The sequence below is a fragment of the Coffea arabica genome, chromosome 2e (assembly GCF_036785885.1).
Source record: "Coffea arabica cultivar ET-39 chromosome 2e, Coffea Arabica ET-39 HiFi, whole genome shotgun sequence".
Classification (NCBI taxonomy): domain Eukaryota; kingdom Viridiplantae; phylum Streptophyta; class Magnoliopsida; order Gentianales; family Rubiaceae; genus Coffea; species Coffea arabica.
Window position 1 is genome coordinate 1,993,560 of NC_092313.1, and position 23,080 is coordinate 2,016,639.

The window sequence follows — 23,080 nt, forward strand, 5'->3', positions numbered from 1 at the left end:
TTGTTTAATTTTGTGCATAATCATTTTTGAAAAAATAACAATATATTATTTTTGAGAGATAGAAAAAGATATATTATTCAAACTTAAAAATTAATAATATCATTTTTAGAAAATAAAAAATTCAAAAGGTAAAAAATTTAATGAAAGTTAGTACTTTATTTTTTAAAAATAACAAAATTATTTTTAAAAATTATTTTATTTATTTATGGGATATGAGTTATGCATTATTAAAATAAGTATTTGATTTAATTGTAGACTCATGCTATTACACCTTGTAGAGTGTAATCTATTGTGAGTGAAAGTGTAATAAAAGAGGAGAAAGTGTAATGCTGTGGATTACACTCCATAAAGTGTAATAGCACTGTGGATGCACCAAAGGCAGTGAATTCAAAGAGAGAGAGAGAGTGAGGAAGCGTCCACAAAGAGAACATGTGGTCTACATGCAGTTAACCTTTGCAACTCTGCTTTGCCAAACACACACACCTCTCTAGTCTCATTTCTCAAGTCTCGAGCATCAGCAACCGCCTTTGCCTTTGTTGAGACTTCGCAGGCAGTTCAGATAAATCACTCTCTAAACATTTCCAATCCCACTTCCTTTCAAGCCTATATCAGGCTCTACAAGTAGAAGACGCCTAAACACACACACACAAACAGAGACACGCACACACTCTATCTCTCTCCGTCTCTCAAGAATTCTCCAAATTCTGAGAAAATCAACACCGGATACAAGTACGACCACCGTCTATGGCTGCCGGAATTGCCGTCGCAGCCGGAGCCCAGACAGTCTGTTTCCGGGTCAATTCATTTCTAACCCGAAAACCCACCTACCTAGTCGCAGATAGTCTGACTTTTTCCCCTTTAGCCCAGCAATTCAGCACAACTCGAAGGAAGCCCAGGTTGACGGTTTGTTTTGTGCTGGAGGATGAGGAATTGAAAGCCCAGTTGGTAACAAGCGAGGAGGAAGCCCGAGAGCGCGAGAAAGCGATGGCGAAGCGGATCTCTGATGCAAGAACGGCGGAGAAACTAGCCAGGAAGAGATCGGAGAGGTTCACTTATCTCGTTGCGGCCGTCATGTCTAGCTTCGGAATTACTTCCATGGCAGTTCTGGCTGTTTACTACAGATTTGTTTGGCAAATGGAGGTATATGCATTATTCAACTCTCTCTCTCTGTTTACGTGTATCATGTGTATTAATCTCTCTGTTTATGTGCAGGAAGAGAATCGAATTTTATACTCTGCTCCAGCACATATGTTTAATTGTCAATTTGAACAGATTTAATTTAGTGGGTGTGTCACATTTTCTTGCATCCTGATATTTTACTGGATTTTTTTTTTTTTTTTTGCTTTTTGGGTATTAGGGCGGAGAGGTGCCTTATTCGGAAATGTTTGGCACATTTGCTCTTTCAGTTGGTGCAGCTGTAAGTTTCTAGTCCTAGTAGTATTACTCATCCATAATTCACTCTTTTGATTTTGGGTATTTGTGTCTGATCGAAATTTGATCATGAATTTGGTTTTTTCTTTTTTTTTTGCCTGGGATTATGTTTTATATCTTTATTATTAGGTGGGAATGGAATTCTGGGCGAGATGGGCTCACAAAGCGCTGTGGCACGCTTCGTTATGGCACATGCACGAGGTTCGCTTTCCAATCTTTCGGCTCTCATAATATATATATTTCGGCGCTTTTGTCTTTTAATGTTTATGAACTCGTCCCCGCTAATGATCGGTTGCGAAGAAACTGTGTTGACAAAGATAAAAGGAGGGGGCGAAGACAAACTAATAAACCGTTAAAAATTGGATTCAATCCGACCAAAACTGTCAACTGAGATTATCTTTACACTTAAAATTTAACTAATTCTAATCCCAATTTCTCGGCTGCTCAGGCAGATTTATACTAGTACTAGTAGCACTCGCTCATAGATTTTTCTAAATTTGACCTTGTTTGGGAATTCCACGGGAACCTGATTCATCTTTGATGATTACATATTACAGTCACACCATAAACCAAGAGAAGGGCCCTTCGAGCTTAACGACGTTTTCGCCATAATCAACGCCGTCCCTGCCATAGCCCTCCTTTCTTATGGCTTCTTCCACAAGGGCCTCATTCCTGGCCTCTGCTTCGGTGCCGTAAGTGCCTCCTCTCGTTCACAATCACTGGAGATTGTATTCGCCCCGTGTTCTTTTTACTGAGAGTAATGTAGAAAGTTATGATTTTGACGTGCAGGGCCTTGGGATTACAGTGTTTGGCATGGCTTACATGTTCGTCCACGATGGTCTGGTGCACAAGAGATTTCCGGTTGGTCCCATTGCAAATGTTCCTTACTTCAGAAGAGTTGCAGCTGCACATCAGGTATTCTTTTCTTTCTGCACTTTTGTAGCAAAATCCATTTTTATAATAATGCATGCGAATCGGGGGTCCTCAATTAGCAGTTCATGCATCATACTATATATAGTTTATTAACAGCGAATCGGGGAGTAATAAATTGTGGTACACATGATCTTTTGTAACGGAAGCTAACGGCCACCATCTTCTTCCATTTTGGTGTGTGGGATTTTCAGCTGCATCATTCGGACAAGTTCAGCGGCGTCCCATATGGGTTGTTCTTAGGACCTAAGGTGGTTTCCCTTCTCAACCTCTTCTACTTCCCGCTTTCTTTTTTTATTATTGATTGATAGTGCACTATTGCTTTACAGTTAATTCATCATGTCCAGGAATAAACCTCCCACTTCTTGGGAAAGGAAAAAAAAAAAAAACATCCTTGGGCTTGACCCGTTCTAGAAAAAAGTAGTGTAACTAAAAGATTAGAACAAATTGAGAGAATCAATCCTAATGCAGGGTGGTTGTTGATGGATACAGGAACTTGAAAAAGTAGGGGGGCTTGAAGAGCTGGAAAAGGAAATCAACCGGAGAATCAAGTTGCATAAGGGTTCATAAAGGGGTAAATTAATTCAACGGGGCGCATTTTGTCGCGGCTGTAGAAAAAAGAAAAGAGGGGGTTCGACTAAATATGGACTTGATTTTGACCTCTTATTTGACTAGTCAAAGAATTTTAAGGAACAGGGAGACTCGAGCAAGGATTTTGAGTAATTTAATCTGGTCCCTGTCCAAATTTAGTTGCTTCTTGCAGAACTCTTTGCGGCAATAGCAATGTGTTGCTTAGCGTGTTAAATTACTAGGCTCTTGGTCCGTTCGCTTGTAACTTGTACAAATTGACGTCCAATCATAATTGTACCAGATATTTCATATAGAAAAGGACGGCCAATTAAGGGAAAAGGAAAGGGAGGAACTGCCTTTTTTTTTTTTTTTTTTTACTTTTGACCTTTTCATATTAAAGGGAAAAAGAAGGAACTGATTAAATTGAAGCTGAACAAAATCTCAAACTTTGAACAATATCATTTACTGTCCCTCGAGAATATCAGATTGATAATGATATGAGCAGAGGGCATCATTATGTATCCAGAGTCCCTCATTTTATTGCGGATGTTATTCAATATCAAAGCGCTGCCTGTATGTATCTCTCCTAATTTGAGAGGCAGGCAAATAAACCATCCCGCTAATTTCTTATAATTTATAAATAATAATGTAATTGGGAACCAAATCATCTTGCAGGCAGCATGCTTGAAATTGAAATACAAAACTTTAAGACGTGTTGTTTTGTCTTGAACTCTTGATTTTTTTTAAAATATTTTTTTCCAACAGGAGAAGAGGGACAGAATTTAAGAAGTGGGGAGAATCGAATGCCATGCCATTTAATTTCTTTTAACAAATGTATGATAATCTAAGTTTAAACACGAATGAACCATATCATTTATTAGTAGAAGAAAAAAAAGAAAGCGCACGACAATTCTTCATCAATGTTAGAATGTCTGGCTTGAGAACGGCAGTGTAAGAGTGTACAGAGGGGCAGGAATGGCTGCAGGTGCAATCGTTCTTGACAGAGGGGCAGGACTAGTTGCAGGTGCAATCGTTTTTGACAGTTACGTGCATTTTGTACACGGTGTAATTCTGTTTGTACATGATGTAATTTACTTTTAACAACGTGTAATTTTAGAATAAAATTTTGTAGATCCCACACATATTGTTAAAAACGAGGTATAAGATGAGATCTGGACCGTATAAATTTTTTTGACCAAATCTTGACTATGAACTGCTCAGGAACGGTCCGTCTGATGACAATCCCCGCCCCAAATCCATCTAAAATACATCTGACAACTCATTCTATATAATTCAGGACCCTACACCAAAAAATATTTAATTGCCAGTTGACTTGTCACCCATGAAAATAAACAAATCAATGACGATAAAGAGACCTGAAGAAAGTTGCTCTTATGCTCGAGTCACCCAAATGGGGAGAATGAATAAGTACTTAGTACTGTAATCTGCAAATAATCATAGTCGTTAGAGCCACTAGTTACCACTGAAAACCAAGAACCAATCCCTTGGAGCCAGATAGGGAACTTTTTCCCCTTGTTTAGTTATTCTTTCCGGGCATTGCGTTGGATCTCCTCGTCAACGTACCAATCAATGAATCAAGCGTTGTAAGATTTTATAGTTATTCTTTTCTTTCAGGACTACGTGTAAGATTTGTAGAGAGGCAATAATATGAAGATGATGAAGAGTACCCTGGCGGAATTGGAACAATAATACCAAACTTTTCTTGGGTTCACATCCCGTCCCGTCCCTTCCCATCCCATCCTTTTTTCTTTTTTTTTTTCTGTCAGGTATGATAGATTTATTCCTGTTCTATATTATAGAAAGAAGATGACTCAACAAAATTAAGGAGAAAATTTGAGGGAACTGAACCACTATCGTTTTCAGATAGATGCCTATCCACTCGTTGACGAAACATTTCAGAAGAATCTGAATTTTTAGAATGTAAGATTAAGTGATTCGATCAGTTGATCTACATTTAAATGGAGTTTTGAGGCTATCTTGAGGATTAACTACTCTGAAAGTAGTTGGTTCCGTCCCATCCGGCCAAAAAGAGAGTGATCCACTGACTTGGATGCATGGCGGAGCAAGAGATTCGTAGACCCACCACTAAAGAGTCGGTGGAATTCTAATTGCGTCTCCAGTTATGAGTTATCTAATACTGCTACTAATGGATTTCTGCTTGCCTGATCAGCCAGTTCATTCAACCTTCTGACCGTGTCTCTTTTCATTTTGGTTATCCTTTTGAATTGATAGTTTGACTTTCAAAGCTCTGACTCTCTCTTTCTAACTAGAGCTTTACAAATTAAACTATGCCACATCTGTCATATAATTATAACCAAAGTACGTATACATACGTAACACACCCCTTTTTTTTTTAAAAAAAAAAAAAGTTTTGTCGTAATAACCTGGAGATGTAATCTGGTAATTGCTTTCAGTCGAAATTAAAGGGTTACTGTCAGGAAAACTTGTACCAGTAAGTTTGAACCGACCTACCCCCTTCTCTTCTACCACCTCCCAATAGTTAAGTCATCTCGCACGCGCCATCAATCATGAATCACGCCGATAAAATCCTTTTAAAAAAAAAAAAATAAATTTGTATGTCTTCATGATCATACATGCCAAGGTCGAATATCTCCCCTTTTACATCTGAATTATTAATCCATTGTGGTCAGGTAGAAAGTTTTTTAACTCTTGCGTCCAGGAACCGTTTTCCCCCGCCCCTTACATCAAAGCCCCCCTTTTTTTTCGGGTCTAATGCTATTTCTAATCCATTTTCTTGTCTTTTTTAGTTGTTTGCGTTAGTGAACAAAATCTGAAAGTGAATGGATTGAGGTTCATGCATCCATTTTCTTTTCCTTGGCATTTCCCCGTTTCCTGTTTAATTTTTTTTTGATGGCCAATTAAAATCGCCACATATAATAACAAATTGGTGGGAGGTCAAGGGTTGGCAAGGGTTGAACCTTACCTCCCACGCCATCAAGCCAAAGGCCTAGTGGCTATCCCCGTTTCATTGGTTGAGGTTCTCTATCGAGTCATACGTTTCAACTCTGTCATACTAACTAGTGGGAAATACACACACTACGTGTGTGTGTGTGTGTAAATTTAAAACAAGAAAATTTTTAAAATAAAAAAGTTATTAAGTTTTTTGGTAGTTGTTAAAGTTTTTATTATCCATGCGTTATACTCATTTAGAACAAGTATTGTGTTTTTCTTGCTTTCTTTCTTCTTTTAATTGGAAGTTGTTAATGGTTATTATTGTCTTATTAGAAGTTCTATCGGGGTCAAAAAATAAGGGCGCGTGTATGTGTTTTGTGTTTGTGTGCCCTTGTTTTTTGTTGGGATGGTGGTATCATTTTACCTTTATTTGGAGGGTAAAATATGAAATAGAAAAAAGCGATACAAAAAGTTTACGCCAACGTTCTCCTCTCTTTATATGTAGTATACAATACGTAGCAATACGAGAGTATTGAGTCAAATAAATCCTCAAAACTAATAGGAGGGCTTTTTCCTGACGAATGCTCAGCAATACTTGTTAACACATTTTTAAGTCGTCATATTCAATCTATTATATGAATGTACATACAAATAATTATTATACTTTTTTAAAATAATTTTACTTTATAAAAAATTTAATACCTGAATTGCATCTACATCTGAATGACAGACTTATGATGAAATGGAAGTAAGAGTGTAACATAGCAAAAATAGGGTGATACACATACAAATAATTATTATCCTTTTTTTACATTTGTACACTTTTCACAATAATTTTACTTTTTAAAAAATTTAATACTTGAACTACATCTAGATTTTGGATGACAAACCTATGATGGAATAGGAGTAGGAGCGTTTAACATAACAAAAATAGGATTCCTAGAGAGAATTGGCCTCTCAAGTACGATTGGAGTCGGCACCTATGCTTAAAGTTGGGTTCACTCCAGAACCAGGCCTACCTTTTTATAGGTTACTGGGCCTCTATAAAAGCCCGAAAGAATTATCCTCACCAACGAGCCGTAACGAAGGTCCTCAACAACTCGAGACCACCTGTTTTTAAGCCCGCAAAAAAATTTTTTTAATCGTTTGCAAAGACAACCTGCAATCCTTTTTCTCAAAAAAAAAAAAAAAAAAATTCAAGAGGGGGATTAGATTTAAGAAATAGGTGGAGAGAAAAAGCGAAGAGGAGAAAAGGGATTTGAACTATGGCCTGTAAATTCTGAGGCCGCTAAGAAATAGGGAGGGAGAAAAGGCGGAGAGGGGAAAGGGATTTGAACCACGGCCCGTAAATTCTGAGGCCTCAATCCGCATCTAATTTGCTAAAATGGGCTTTAGAAATTGAGTCAAAACTCAAACAAAACAAAGCCGACCGAATGGAGATGGTCGTCGTCGGTCAAAGAATAGAACCAAAGTCCGCAGAGAAATGAAATCAGCGGCGGTGGCGGTGCGATTCGCGGTTCGTTTCTCCGACAAACCATCCCCGGAACCTCAAACACCACTTTCTCCCAACATCTGGCGGGAAAGCCAATCTTGAGCGATTCCCAGAGACCAAAAACAACAGTTGGACACCTACCTCGCCCTCGACTAGCTATACTACCGTTAAGCCCAATGGAGTGTTTGTCTCTGCAACGGCAGCTCAATCGAGCTGTAATCATCCTGGAAAATTCAATGCTAAAGAAGACAAGGGTTGGATTCACTTCGCGGGTGTGGGAGGTTGTGGGATGTCTGGTCTTGCATTGCTTGCCCTCAAGCAAGTAACTACTACATGCTCCTCTCCTCAAGTCCTAACCCCCCCTCCCCCCAAAAACGCTACTTGCAAGCATGACATAAACCTGTATTTTATCTTTTCTCACAAGCTCATCTTTTAATTAATTCATGAAGGTTTCCGCTTCTCCTTATTTAGGTTGACCATTCTTCTTGTCATTTAAAGCTGGAGTTTTTGAGTTTGTGGGTAGAATGTATAAACAAAGTTGCAACCTTTACAGGGTTATGAGGTCAGTGGTTCGGATATTGTATGGAATAGCTACATGGGTGCACTACAGGAAGCCGGTGCTCATTTATTTGTGGGTCATTCTGAACTAAATTTTGGAAATTCTGGTAGCTTGAGTACCTTGCCTGATAGCAGTTGTGGAAGCAGATATGGAAATTGAATGTCCAACAAAAACTAAAGTTCTTTATCTGGAAATGCATGAATAATGCAATACCAGTTAAAGAGCTAATCTTTGACAGAACAAAGGTTGGAGATCCCATATGTACAGGCTGTGGAGAAGAAGTAGAAACTGTGGAACACCTTTTGTTCCACTGCAAGAAAGCAGAAGAAGCGTGGAATATATCACCAGTGCAATGGGATGGGATAGCTGATTAAAGAGGCAGTTTTAAGAGGTGGTGGAGTGCTTTAGTAGCAGCAAGATGTAGACAGGAAGGGGAGTGCATCAATGTAGAAGTAGCAATGGCTAACGAGGAGGAAGGGCGGGTAGTAGGGATTGGAGTGGTTGCAACTGATATCAACTGTCAGGAGAAAGCTGTATGGGCCATGAGAGAGGAGTGCTGGACATTGCCTACTTGATTATGCAGAAGCAATGAAACTTGCAATGGCGAAAGCAAGAGCACAACATTGGTCCCACATAAGAGTTGGAATCACTGATCAACAGTTGCTAAGAAAACTAAAGTCAGGAAGAGCTAAAAATATCAGATAGTTTGCTCAGGTGGAGGAGATCAATAGCCTAAGCTCAATGTTTATGCAATGCTCATTTTATCTGCTCCCAGATGAACAAATAGATAGAAGTAGACAGATTAGTTTGCATGCTGTAAGCATTCCATTGGATGAGGAACAGTGGTTTTGTTAGTGTCTTTGTACACGATGTATAGCTTATTTGTAAAGTTACTTTGGTTAATGAATATAAAATCTTAACGTTTCCAGAAAAAAAAAAAAAAGAGTACCTTGCCTGATGCTGTTGTTGTGTCGAGTGCCATTCCTCCAGACAACGTAGAGATTGTACATGCCAAGTCAGCTGGCATTCCAGTGTGAGTACATTATTGTTGATATTTCCATCAAACTGGATTCGGGTTTGGTATTCACACTCATCTTAAGGTAGGTGAGAAACTTTTCATGTTTTGCAGACTTAAGCGAGGTGATTGGTTGGGAAAGCTAACAGAGGGGTACAATCTCATAGCTGTCTCTGGGAGTCATGGTGAATAATGCTGTGGTTAAGATTTCAGATGTTGATCACATTTTTTTTTTGGGTTTCCCATGAAGTACATATAGTTAATGCGTTATTTGATTTGCATTATTTCATACAGTAGCATGCCTCGTATTCAAAAACTTCTAATTGCAAATAATACAAAGGATAATGCACATGATGACAAACATAAAGGATGCAGCACAGCAACTTATGCATTGATGTCAAATATGGAGGATAATGCATGTGATAAGTTACAAATGCCATATCAAGTCCAAGAATGTAACTGTGCCTTGTGTAGTAAGCTGGGACTGATGTACTAGGTAATAATAATCCAGTTGATTGCTTATTTTGATGGTTTTGAGACCTTGGTGATAGTAACGTTTTCTTGATCTTCCTACCCTTTTCCTTGCATTTATTGGCTTAACAAGATAGGCTGCTACTAGAGTTTACTCTATGTTTGCTCCCAGTACAACAACAAGCATGATTGCTTACGTTTTAAAAGCGATGGGAGATGATCTTACCGCTGTCATTGGTGCCCAGGTGCCACGGGTATTACTTTCTTGTATAAATTTATATCATTTGAATTATTGTGAGCTTTGCTTTACTATTCATAAGCTTCCTACTTCATAAGCAATCTCCATTCATTTTTCTCTATTTTGGCTCATGCTAATGTTTGCAGGGAATTACTAACAAAGTGGTAGCATAATTTATATCAATCTAATTAAATTCCTGATCTTAGAAAAATTGATATTACATTTTACAGTTCGCTGGAGAGAATGTGATTCATGGGAGCGGTCTGAATTTCGTCTTAGAGGTACTGCACATTTTACTAAACTAGATCAACAAAGGATATGTCTGGTAATTACTGAAAAAGTTGCAATAGTGAAGTCATGTCTTTTGTTTGAAGAAACTTTCTCACTTTTTTTAGGTGTAATAACACTGTGGTTTTTGGAAAGAAACCAAAAAGATATCATCTTATCTATGTTGATCTCATTTAGGGAATTTCTTATGGCTTTTAGGGCTTTTCTTCTTTTATACTCCCCTTATTGCTGAGCTACTGAATCTCAGTGCTGATCATTGTACAGGCTGATGAATATAATGGTTGCTTCCTGGGATTAGCTCGTCATATCGCTGTAGTAACAAATGTTGACTGGAAGCATGTTGATATATTCCCTGATGAGGTTTAATTCTTGCACAAATGCATACTATTGGATTTTCTTGCTCATCTTTGATCTGATAAAAGTACTTATTGTTTTCGATCAGAAGTTGGTCAGGACAATTTTTAGGAGATTCCTAAGTAAATAAGGAGCAGCGGGCATCTCATTTTATGTGGAGATAGGTAAATTTTGCTGTCTTTTAATTTTTCTTAATGCATCAAATATGATCCCATCTGCAATGGCCTTTGCTTGATCAGTAATGTTATGCAAATATGCAACTTTTCTTCTCACAAATTTCTTTTCTTGGTGAAGATCCTGCTATGTCTTGAAGTTCTAATTTCTATATTATATACTTCAAGAGCTGTTTAAATCCTATGCAAAAATCATAATTTGGTAGAAACATGCTGAAACATGCTAAATCCTATGTTTAAATCCTGCTATGTTGTGTTCCTTTCTTGGTCAAGACAAATTTCTATGAGGTGACAGATTTGCTATTTTTATGCTCACATGATCACTTTTGTTACAAATTTGACAAGGATTTGCAATGAACTCCAATAATAACAGTGCAGGTGCATATTCCTTGCTTAGCGACAAACAGGGAGCCAGAATACTGAATGCTTCAGATGAAGTCAAACTTTGCCGTAATTTAGAGCTATTCAGCGAGAGCTACAGTACTACAACTTATGGTATTTCAAAGTTAAATGAGTGGCATGCATCATCTGTATGTTCAAATGCACATGGGGGAAGTGATTATAAACTGGTAGGTTAATGTCTTGCTTACAAGACTTCGTCTGATGCAGTAGGAATGTAACTCAAGTTAAAACACGTCTGATTTTGAGTTTCAGGAATCTTTGTTGAATTGTAAAGCACATTTACTTTATTTTCTTCATGTAAAACTGGTAATCGCATGGATTTATGTGATTTACGTCTTGCTTACAAAGTAGGAATGTAACTCAAGTTAAAACACATCTGATTTGAGTTTCAGGAATCTTTGTTGAATTGTGAAGTATGTTTACTTTATTTTCTTCATGTAAAACTGTAATCACATGGATTTATGTGATGTATACTTGCACTTGCACAATGGAAGCAAATGAATTGATAACTTACCACATGACAAGCAATATATGGGCCATGAGTATACAAGCCATTGTCTTAGGAATGTGCACTTCCAGATAGTATCTTACTTTCTCAAGTTCAAATTTGATTGCTAAATGATTTGACCCAATTCTACAGCGAGATGGCTTTTCCAAGGGCTTAAGAAACTATAATCTGACCTGTTGCAGAGGGCGTCCTGTTGCAGTGTTATAGAGGGCGTCCTGTTGCAGACATCAGCCTACAAAGTACCAGGAGTTCACAATGTTCTTAATTCATTTGCGGTGAGTCAAAACATTTAAACGCATCAAGTAAAGAATATATATCTTCATATATTAAGTGCATGCATATTTAATCATGTCCAATGGCAACATGAGATCTTTAGATGGCCAACAATCGGTATCTGTATTCTCAAAGGAAAAATCACTGCAAAACTACGCTGAGTGATTGATATCAATGTCATGGTGTGTGTTGGAAGGTTACTAGACTTGTTATGGTGGGGTGTTCATACTCTTCTATTGCGGCCAAATTTGTTTCCGTACATTTAGTTGCTTGGTTCGAGTTTGGTGATATTATTTTACATATGTCAAGGTATGAATTTGACGGTGCAAATTATCTTTTCAAGCTCCCAACTTTGAAGGCCATTAATTCCTTTACCTATGATACCAAGATATATGCAGCCTGAGAAACCAAGGTCCAATCTTTGGAATGTTACTGGTAGAGATCTGGCAGCATCAATTGTTGGTTTATCAGCTGAATTCATCCTTTCCCTGGTGAGATGAAATTTATTCTTTCATGACAATACCTTCCACAAACCAGTACAGGAAATCAGGGAAAAATTGGTGGAACCTTGTAAGGCCATATTGTCATGTAAGCATTGTTGCCAAAAACTTTAATATCTAATAAAAGCTTCTGCTAGGGTTCTCTCTCTAAATTGACCCTCTATCTATTGACAGTCAAGTGCCAAATATTATCATCAGTATTTACAAACTCTAAATTTTAGGCTCACTAAGGGATGTACATATATGCTTTGTCTTCTTCTCAAGTTTCCGCTTGATATCTTTTACATCTCTATGGTTCTTTGCCAGACAGATGTGGTCAGGAGGTTGCTGGTCGCAATAAACGCTGATCCTGATCGTGATGTAGTTATCCTGACATTAGGAGCAGGTCTGCAAAATTTGTGTGAGGAGTTATAGTTTTAGGGACAAAATCAGAGAAAATTTCAACTTCTGTCAATCTGCCATTATTGAGGAAGTTGTTTATATGGATAGGAGATGTTACTGCAGTGGGCCAAAAAAAGTCGTTCTTGGCAACTGCAATTGCAAGATACGGCAGCGCAATATGTCACCTATGGCAAGCGGATGAGTTCGCAAGGAAGTCAGTTTCCTAGGTGGAGAGGCCGGATGATAGCATCAACAGAACCAAGTGCAAAATCACTGGGAACGATTCTGCAGTTGAAAAGAAAAGCTTTTCAAGCAGAAATTAATTTAAGGATAAAGGAAAGCCATGGAACTTTATGGTTTCCAGTTTTCCAGCTCATCGAGACTACAGGTTTATCTGCCTTGTTTGCCCAAGTTAAGTGCACATTGGCCGCAAAAAAGATAGAAGGGTCCAAAAAACATCTGCATTCTTTGCCCAGGCTGTGAACCAGATAGAAGGGGCCAAAAACAGGCATTTACATGTTTATAGCCACAAGTGCTAGGATAATTTATGTAGATGTACAATAATTCACGCTATTACTTGACGCTTGTGTGTAATTAGTACTTCTAAGGTAAATTTGTGATTGGGCTCAATTTCAGAGGTTCTCTAGTTTTGATTGCAAAGTACACGAATTTATGGTTTAACACTCTGACAGTGCTTGCAGAAACATCTCGACCGCCATCATGATGAGGACCGGCTTAAAAATGTCCACGACAGGCTTGATAACAGTAAGAAATAAGCAACCTCGTTAATCGACTCAAGATTACTTCCTTTTTTTTTTTTTTCCTTTCATGATCTACAAGTCTTGAATTCCAGCCTGATTTATGGCCTGATGCACAAAAAACTTGTAAGCATTTCTGGAGGTTATTGCAATACAAATGCATTTGGACTGATCACCCAAATTCCAATTTTCGTCGTGAAAACAACTGCAGAAGCTTTCCCTAAAAGAACTATACACATTATGAGAAAATTCATCTCCCTGTCAAAATCTGCTAACAAAGTACAAAAATCAACCTCGTGTTGTCTTCCCAAAAGAACCACCCCTAACTCATTTCTACTCACAAATGGCAAAAGTTTTTGCAGTTTCTAGCCTCCGAAAAATGAGAACCAACCGCGTTTCTTGGGCTCCTCCTCCACCATAACAGCTTTCATGCTATCCTGCTCGACCAACCTCCACGCCGCCTGCTCAAAAGCCAGCCCAGCCAACGTGGGCGGCTTGTTCAGCACCAACGGGTACCCTCTATTAGTGCTTCTAATCACCTCCGAGTCCTCCGGAATCACCCCTAATAATGCCAATCCCAGCATCTCCTGCACATCCAATACCGACATCATATCCTCCCCCTTGATCATATCCGTTCGAACCCGGTTCACAATCATCTTAATATCCCTTATTCCGTCGCATTCCAGCAGCCCAGTCACCCTATCGGCATCCCGAAGGCTAGTAATATCGGGGGTGGTCACTAAAACTGCCTCGTTCGCAGGGGTAATGGCCGTAATGAACCCGGCATCAATGCCAGCTGGGCAGTCGATGAGGATAAAATCCGGGACGCCTTCCTCGCGATCCTTCAAGGCTTCGACCAGCCAAGTGAGGGCTTTGCCGCCGAAGCCAAGGGGCAATTTGGATCTGGGTTTGGAAATGCAGAGGAGTTCAAAGTTGGACCAGCGCTTGTCTCTCACCAAGGCTTGGTCGAGGCGGCAATCGCCGTTGAGGACCTCGACGACGGTGTAATTAACGCGGTTTTCGAGGCCGAGGAGGAGGTCGAGGTTGCGGAGGCCGACGTCGGCGTCAATGGCCACAACAGAGAAGCCGAGGCGGGCTAGTGAAAGGCCGACATTGGCGGTAGTGGTGGTCTTGCCGACTCCTCCTTTACCAGAGGTGATGACGACGACTCGTGGGGTGTCGCCGGCGAGCTGGGGCTTGCGGTTATATTGGAGGATGGATTGGATTTTTGGGAGGGAGTAGGGTGGCTTTAGTGGCGGGGGAGGGGGATTTAGGGTTTTAGGGTAGAGGTTGGGAAAATAATGAAATGGGTTGGGAGGGGTCAGAGTGGAGTAGAATAGAGTGTTGGAGTTTGTTAGCGGCGGCTGTAGAGATACCATTTTGGTTTTGACGGTTGCTTCTGAGAGAGAGAGAGAGAGAGAGAGAGAGAGAGAGTGAGTTTTAAGGGCCAGAAATGAATAGAGGTAGAAGAAGAAGAAGAAGAACATGTTACATGGTGGGAAACTGCACAAAGGCCAGAAGGGCTGCGATCGGAAACTGAAATTTACTGCATTTATTTTGTTCCCTCTAAAAAGGTAGCAGTTGGTTCGTTAAGGTTTGAATCATTTGCTACTGAGGCCACCACCAACTCCTTAAAATTTGATAGGTGGAAGGTCAAAAGTTCAAATCTTATATCTCATTCGATGATGAAAAAATTATAGTATTTTTTTTAGTGTAATGTATATGAAATAAAAAAATAATTAAAAAATATGTTGATGACGCAAACAAATGAATTTTGACAAATAATTCCATTGGATTTTTTTTCAATTGGCAAATGCAATACAGAGAAATTCATCTTTTTAGACGCCCCAGATTTGAAGACCCAGACTCGATCTTGACATCATGATTGCTATATATATATATATATATATATATATATATATATATATATATATATATATATATATATATATATATATATATATATATATGCAATTATTTTTATGGCTTATACTTCGTATCGACAAAATGCCTGTGATTTTTTTTTTTGAAGGAAAAAATGCCTGTGATTGGAGGCACTGTTAGGAAGAGTTACATAAGATTGATCTTGAATTGCCAAAAAAAAAAAACAATAAATTGGTTGGAAGCTAGGGCTTTTACTTGAAATAACCTTGCATGTTGTTGGAGCTTGGGGACTACCATTCAAGGCCATTTCTTTTTCCTTCTATTTTTTTTATTGTGAAGCTTTTTTTATTTCCTGGTCTCTCTCTCTTGTTTTGTCTTTCTTGATTATCTTTCTTCGATCAACTATTTTTAAATTTCACATCAATCATCCTTAACTTCAGTACGGTTGAAGAGGTCTTGGGGTAATTCGAAGGGGACTGAACCACCACAATCGGATCAGACGGGTGCACTACGCAAACCTTGCCTCCCACCCCACCAAGCCTTAAGGCATTGGTGGTGGTCACAAGCCCAAAAACTGGTGGTTAGTTAAAGGGGATAACTGTTACTCCCTCCGTCCCATTGATAGTGTCATACTTTCCTTTTTGGGCTGTCCCAAAATATTTGTCATGTTTGACATTTCAAACTATTTTAAGCTATGAATTTCCATTTCTGCCCTCCATTAATAGTGTGATAATGCATGTGCTAGTTGGCCCACAAATTGATGTGTGGTCCCAAAGGACATCCAAATATTCCAACTTGTACCATATTTGACTTTCGGCTCCAGCAACAAAGTTCCGACTCCAGCCAAATTCATCATCAAGAATGTGCACATGGCTCTTTTAAACTTCAATTGAAAACTGATTTTGTTATCAAGAGGATCATTTCGATTTTTTGCAGGAAATAGAATATCGAGATGATTTAATTAGTGATTTTCTTTTGAAAGCTTTCAATTTTTAAATTATTTTCATACGCACTAATTTTTTAAGAATGATCAACTTTCACAAAATAAATTCATATTGAAAGCAAGAAAATAGTGTAAAAAATAGGTGAATAATTTTAGATTGACCCAAAAACTAAATGAGCAAAATAATAAGGCATGTTACTCTACTTGGAGAAAAAAAACTACACTCACTACCAAATTTAATTTAAACGTAGTCTATGGAAGTGTCAGTTCCTCTCTTTTTTTTTTAATGTTTCAAAACTCAAAAATGCAAAAACAGATATTCTACCACCAAATAGCAAAAGAATGCAAACCAATATGCACTATTTCCCCTTTATAGAATAATGCTATTGACAGTTTCAAAAACTCCAACAAAAGTAGTGTTTCAATGTTTATACATGTACATAGCTTCACTCAGCATTGCACATTTTCCCTTTTGTACAAAAATCAGCACTACTACTACTAACGTCAAGCTAACTTGACTGAGCTATTCTAAAATCTTGTAAAGTGAAATAAAAGCAGTCAATGAAAAACCACTAGTACATAAAAGTGCTTCTATATTCTTTGCCCAATCAAAAGCTTGCATCACAAAATCAAAAGGGTTGGATTGCTTGACTTCAACCATCTGCCAAAAGATGAGATAGGACACAATTAAGTGATAAACAACAAATAAAGATGCTCCAGAGCAAAGTGAACAAGAATAGCTAGACAAATGAACATTGAGTACATGTACATTTTGCACATTAGAACACCCATACCATTTTGTTCAAAACACATGATTAGCAAAGTTTAAGTACCTACAAATATGAAAATAAGGAACACTAGTTAGTTTAAACAACCATACACACAAGAAATTAGAGATAAAAAAATCTTTAAAAAAAAAAGCTTTATAAAATCTTACCTGTCCAATGAAGATAATCATGCTTGCATATGACTTAGAGCTTGATTCACAAGTTCTTTTTCACATTCTATTTGCAGTGGAAGACAACTTTCTTTCATTAAATGGTGCTTCCCAATGTGTGGCACTTTATAGTTATTTCCCCCAAGATTTTTCATCACCTCTACCATACATGATTGCAATGTTAAGAAAACATTGTTTAGACTTTCACTTGATAATTCATCAAATGACTTTTCCACAGCAAGAATTAGCTCATCAATTGACAAGGGTGCTTCTTGATGTTGCAAGGATTGTATAGCTCTAAAATATCCCAAGTCAAGAACATTCATGTCCGGACTATTAGGAGGCTAAAATGACAAGTGAATATCAAATCCATCTCTAGAAGCAGCTTCAATAAATACCGGATCAGTGGGATTAATATGTGGTTTTGCATTATCCTGTTGGATCAAAATTTCAGTAACACTACCACCATCCCGTGGCCATTTAGCATGTATTGCAGGCAAAACCTGTTCAATTAAACATCTCCTATATACTTCCTTGGTCACTGACAATATTGGCTTAGTTTCTAATGTACCTGCCATACGATTTTTACTACTCCTCTTTGCTGGTTCTTTGAATACAAAAGGAAAAATCCCAATTTTCCCATCAAATGTTGGGTTACCAGAGCAGTCAAAACGTGGTCGAGCAACAGCAGCTAGGAACATAACTTTCACAATGAACTTTTTGCTCTTACATGTCCTAAGAGGTTCTTCTTCTTGAGGATGAAGATAATATTTTTCACATTCTTTAGTCATGTAAAACCACTTTTCCATCAATATGCACAACATTGAACATACTCATAAATGTTGGATTGCTGTTGAGACTTTCTGGTTCAAGCATTGACAAGCAAAAGTTAAGCCTTACTTGCTTATTCTGATCTGTCAATTGTGGTTTGAGTGCATTTGAGTGTGGCCTTATAGCACCTTCTTTAATTCGTCGGTGAAGGGTTGATTTGGACACTTTCATTTCACTGGAAAGTGACCTGATGTTTGTCCGACGCCGGAGAGGAATTGCCATGATCAAAGTAAAATCAATATCCACTCGTTTTCTTCCGCATCTTTTAGAAAATCTGCGTGATACATCAACTCTTCCATCTGTAGAAGTAATTGCTGCTAGCTTCCAAATTCTCTGAACTGTCCTAACACTTGTTTTAAATAGGCTTGCAATGTTCCTGATGGTTCCCCTTTTCAATTTACCGCCATTACTTTCCTGTAATAAAGCTTCAAAAATCATTTGCCTTTCTTGATTAGTCAATCTCTTTGTAGAATTATTAGTTTCAACATCATTAAAAGTATCCATATTTCTTTTAAGAATCACCTTTGAAACATGGTGTAAAAAAAAAAAGAAACAGAGTGTTAAAACAAAACAAACGGACTGCATATATAGAGGTACAAATCAGTGTACAATTCCATTAAATATTTTAAAATAGGCATTTCAAGACTTATTTTTGGAGTAATCCGCCAAAATCCAAATTTTCAGTAAATAATTTGGCGGCAAATCTTTAAGAAATTATAGACAAAATAATCAATAAATAAACATTACAAAAGTTTAAAAGATCCAGCCTTTCTTACATGAGAAAAGAGAAAAAAACCATTAAAAAGAAAGAATAGAAGACAGTTAACTAACCTTTTAATCTCATTTGTTATCAACGATGGATTAGCAATCAACTTCATATCCTTCCAATGCTTCTCTCTTGAATTGGAGCTCCAATATTGTAATCAAAGGTGAAAACTTTCAAGTGAATATGGAGTATGAAAAGAGGGAATTTGTAGTTATTCCAGAGAAATTATCGTAGCTTAAATTTGCAGCAATTGAAGAATGGCTAACGACGGAGAATCAGAGAAGATTTTAGTAGTAGGCGGTGATGAATGTCTGCTAGAAGAAGGAAACAGTTTCTGTGGCAGCAATTGATAAGGAAACGGTTTTTGTGGCTGAAACAAAAGATTGGTTTTTGGTGGGTCCCATTTTGACCCATTTGCTTTGGATGAAGAAGATTTTGATAAGGAAATGAGCTTTTATTTTTGGTAGCCGAAACAATGGAATGCCTTTGATGGGTCCCTCTTTGACCCATTTATTTCTTGAGTCTGTCGGTGAATGTGAAGGGCAAATTTGGAACCCATGGGTTTAAAAACAAGTGGATTTTACTGTGCATAAAAAGCGCTGCTTCCCAAGCGCGACAGACTTTAAGGGACGGAGGGAGTATTTATTTTTCAAACATTGAGAGGTCTACTGGTAATTTAGCCAAACCACAAGGGAGGTAGATATAACTAACCCTTGATTTAATGGTTAGCCCTTGAATTGAAGCTCATCTAAATGGGCTCGATGCCTGTCTTACCCTTTCATGCGGGTGTTCAAATAGCTTTGGGTGGTGAGTCTTCAGCCCAACAGTTCTTATGATGGACGAGTTGGCCCAGTTATTTTCCGTTGCCTAACGGGATTTCTCCTCATCACCTAAGTCCATGGATGACGCGGTTAATGCCGAGTCGCTGACGTAGATATGGATCCAAATCACAACCAACCCCGCATTCGATTTCTCATCTTGACCGTCAAACAAATTTCAACATCATCCGACGGCTGTGAGTCTCTTCTGATGGGCCCCCAGACAACCCCACTCTTTCTTCTCAATTCTATCCATCTATCCATCTTCGGAGTTCCAAGTGTCATGGATAGACCAGCGAAGTAATGAGGAGTCCTCACAAGAAAGGTCGGAAATTCTAGATCCACCCCTCATCCTTTTGCCACGTGTCCCCACCAATTATCTTTGAGACGATTCTACCCTTCCTTCTCCTACTCTTCCCCGTCTCCTCCTCCAACCGGCATTCTCATCTCATGTGATCAGTTTTTAGTACTCTCAATCTGTTTCTTTATCTTTCTTTCTTTTTATTAAATCATCCCTCCTGGGGGTCTAGTCCTCCTCCTCCTCCTCTCTACTACTGCTATAGGAATTTAGAAATAGAGAAGTTTTTAGGAGTAAATTGTTCCCACGGATCCAATCAACCAACCCAAGAAAAATGGTGAACCCCTGAAACTTTCACTTCCTTCAATAGCAATTTCGACTTGATTGCCTAAGATAATTGCTTCTGGGGCCTTCTCATCTTTCCTCGTCAATATCAGGTTTGCATTTTTTTTCCTTTGGTATTTTCCTTTGTGGGTTTTTTCGATCTGATGCTTATAAATGCATAAGCGTGATTCAGTTTGTATAATTGGCGGGTTTTGTTCGCTCAATCGACTAATTCCTCTTTCGTGTGTTATTTTCTCCACTCTGTGTGTTTGTTGGATTTGGGGAGGATGTGGTAGAATTGATTTACCTACAGTTCTGTAGATTTATTATCAACCGATCTGGGGTTTTACTATGAAATAATGATTGGGATTGAAACAATTTGGGATCTGCAGTTGCTGTGAGATTCTGTTTTTGCGCATATTATTTTTAATCGATCAACATAATCGAAATAAAACTCTGTTTATATTGGTTAATCCGTTGGCACCGTCTTGAACTGATAAATTGTTTCTCATGGAGGGTAAGTTTGGGACTGGATATATTTTGATTGGAGATTTGTGGTAATGAAATAAAATCTTGTTCTTATCGTTGCTCGGACTGAGATGGAGTTGGAGAGTGATTGACTTTGTGTTTTAATATTTATATTTCTGTGCCTAAAACCCGTTAAATGCAGTAAAAAGGTTATGGATTTTTATCCAAAGTTCTTGATGTTATCAGTCTGGTTACAAGTTTTATCTCCGGCCTCAAAGGTTTAGGACTTACAAATCTTCATACGTGCTATTCCTTTAGTTGATTTGTGATCTGTAGATTTTGTTGTTATTGATTGTATTGGTAGATCTGACCCCCTCCAAGGCTTATAGAAAAGCCTGTTGTGAAACTTGATTAATCATCCTTGGCTATTTTAAGTGAATAGTCAGGGGCCACACATTTTATGTACTATAGTTGGTTGGGGTGAGCGCTTGGAGTTTTAATGTTCTTTTTCCATCCTACTTAATGTGAAATTGAGGGCTAAGCAACTTGTATATTGACTCTGTTAATTATGCTGCAGGAGGGAAGGCCATGTAACTTGTTAGCTTCAAACAGGAGCAGTGGGTTTGTTCGATTGCACACTTTATTTCTTCCTTGCTTACAGGATGGGTAAGTGCAAAGGCTGTGGGAAATTGGGAAGAATGGCAAGGGATAGGTCTGCAAGTTCTTACCAATTTTCTCTTATGCTATCTCCTATTGTTTCCGTTTGGGATTGTGCTGTGCGCAAAATGAGGTATTCTTTCAGACCTGAGTATGTGTAGGTATAGTAGTGACTATCAGAACTGTGAAGGTATACTAGTGGTTGGAATCACTTTGGTTTGGATTTCAAGTTTTATAGGATACAGAACAGAAGGCATAGACCGGTAGTAGTTATAGAGATGATTTATACATTGTAGGGAGTTTTCTTGACGGAGAAACAAAGTGAGAAGATAATATCGAGTAGGCTCAGTAATTACAGTTTTTAGTTTTCTTTGGATAAGATGGAAGGTGCTAAATTGCCATCTGGTGTCAGAAAAGTGAAGAAGAAGCAAGTTAAGGATGAGCTGGATCGTATCAAGCAGGCTGAAAAGAAAAAAAGACGACTGGAGAAGGCTCTGGCTACTTCTGCAGCCATTCGTTCTGAATTGGAAAAGAAGAAACAGAAAAAGAAAGAAGAACAGCAGAGGCTTGATGAAGAAGGCGCTGCAATTGCTGAAGCAGTTGCTCTGCATGTCCTGCTTGGTGAAGACTCGGATGACTCATGTAAAGTTATAATGAAGAAGGATGAAGAGCTGAACCGGTGGGATTGCTGTGACAATTTTGATATCCTTATGGGTGGTAGGGAAGCTGTGGTCCCTCATGAAGACCTATCAAACTATTCCTTTAAGAATATGGAGTGGGTTTCTGATACCCAGAGATATGGATACGGGTGGAGTGACTGGGGGAACACGGGATGGATGGTTTCATCTGAACCTATGGGAAGGGAGCTCTATCCACAATACCTGGTGGAGGGAGGTTGGGATACTGCTGGAATCTCTGCAGGTCTTGTTGCTGCACAAGCTGTTTCATCACTTAAAATCGCAGAAGATGCACAGGTGGACAAGTATGTCTACAACAGAATGTTAAGAGGTTGAAGATAAAAGGTCTTCAGTAGAGTGATCCAGTCATTGGCGTGTTGTACTTGATTTTGTGGTTTTGAATAATGACCTGTATATATTTAAAGTGTACCCAGCCATCTTATTTATCGGATGTGATGCTTGTGTTTTCTGAGATTTGTCAATCCTCGAGGTTCTTATTATTAGCGCAGGTATTGTGATTTGTTGGAATTTCCTTGAAGTGATTGCCAAGATGAATTATGGAATAATTTTAATTCGCTGCATCTGGAGCAAAGCTCCTTGCAATTGGTTTTTATTGTTTACTTGCAATGGCTTATGCTTTCCATGCATGCTTACTTTTTTATTAGCATAGAAGTAGGAATTTCTTTCTGTTAATGATTTGAAGATAATCACTGGCCAAGAATGGTTGTTACCGTGGGTTAGGATTCATCTGCTTGTACCTTTGATAAAGTTGGGCTGGAGTTCATCTGTGAGTTCCATGGAATCCTTACTAGTAACACAAAATACTATGTGAGTTCTGGAAAGTGATTCTGGCTTTGGCGTCACCTAGTATGGTGGAGATCCTGGTTTGTACTTTGTTAACATGGCAAGCGACAAAATTGGAATTTTAATCATTTTGCATAGTTTGTCGCTCAGTATTTTTCCAGTTGAATTAGCTGTGGGCATGGAAAACTGATAGCTAGCCCTTACAGGGAAAAGAAAAAAAATCTGCAAAACGGGATGTTTTGATTTCCTTTTCTGCTTGCCTAATATTATTGTTCTCGTCTCGTGATGCAGTTGTGGATTTTCCGGTGCTATATTATATTTCGCTGACAGCCAATTGGATCTATACAATCTTCCTCTTTGCCGGAACTCTTTTCTTCCTCTGTTGGTCTGCTGCTC

At 38.4% G+C, this 23,080-nt stretch overlaps 3 protein-coding genes, 1 long non-coding RNA gene and 1 pseudogene across 9 annotated transcripts; 3 read left to right on the top strand and 2 right to left on the bottom strand.

The window, feature by feature from the left end:
* The first annotated feature begins 431 nt into the window (after nt 1-431).
* LOC113730013 (beta-carotene hydroxylase 2, chloroplastic) lies at nt 432-3,249 on the top strand. 4 transcript variants are annotated; one of them, XM_027254420.2, is made up of 7 exons: nt 432-1,140; nt 1,358-1,417; nt 1,561-1,632; nt 1,989-2,123; nt 2,221-2,346; nt 2,556-2,612; nt 2,854-3,249. In XM_027254420.2, exons 1-7 carry the CDS (start codon nt 745-747, stop codon nt 2,929-2,931), a joined length of 924 nt encoding a protein of 307 aa, XP_027110221.1. In that variant the 5' UTR covers nt 432-744; the 3' UTR covers nt 2,932-3,249. The 4 variants fall into 4 exon arrangements, with proteins under 4 accessions (XP_027110221.1, XP_071934160.1, XP_071934161.1 ...); XM_072078059.1 differs by having other exon boundaries at nt 554-1,140; nt 2,198-2,346; XM_072078060.1 differs by having other exon boundaries at nt 554-1,140; nt 2,198-2,346; nt 2,833-2,986.
* Nucleotides 3,250-7,352: 4,103 nt separating this feature from the next.
* On the top strand, nt 7,353-13,179 carry LOC113733406 (uncharacterized; annotated as a pseudogene).
* A 285-nt stretch (nt 13,180-13,464) lies between these two features.
* Nucleotides 13,465-14,827, bottom strand: LOC113730014 (septum site-determining protein minD homolog, chloroplastic-like). The gene has a single exon (XM_027254421.2). It carries the CDS (start codon nt 14,762-14,764, stop codon nt 13,643-13,645), a length of 1,122 nt encoding a protein of 373 aa, XP_027110222.2. The 5' UTR covers nt 14,765-14,827; the 3' UTR covers nt 13,465-13,642.
* A 1,620-nt stretch (nt 14,828-16,447) lies between these two features.
* On the bottom strand, nt 16,448-19,078 carry LOC113730015 (uncharacterized). Of its 3 annotated transcripts, none has more exons than XR_011840054.1 (4): nt 18,704-19,078; nt 17,042-18,286; nt 16,874-16,937; nt 16,448-16,765 (listed from the first exon to the last, which is right to left on the bottom strand). It is a non-coding gene; the product is annotated as an uncharacterized lncRNA (long non-coding RNA). The 3 variants fall into 3 exon arrangements; XR_011840055.1 differs by having other exon boundaries at nt 16,868-16,937; XR_003458263.2 differs by having other exon boundaries at nt 16,899-16,937; nt 18,704-19,077.
* Nucleotides 19,079-19,750: 672 nt separating this feature from the next.
* LOC113730016 (uncharacterized) lies at nt 19,751-22,461 on the top strand. Its single transcript, XM_027254424.2, has 2 exons — nt 19,751-20,191; nt 21,124-22,461. The coding sequence occupies exon 2, from the start codon at nt 21,584-21,586 to the stop codon at nt 22,214-22,216; it is 633 nt and encodes a 210-aa protein (XP_027110225.1). The 5' UTR covers nt 19,751-20,191; nt 21,124-21,583; the 3' UTR covers nt 22,217-22,461.
* The last annotated feature ends 619 nt before the right edge of the window (nt 22,462-23,080 follow it).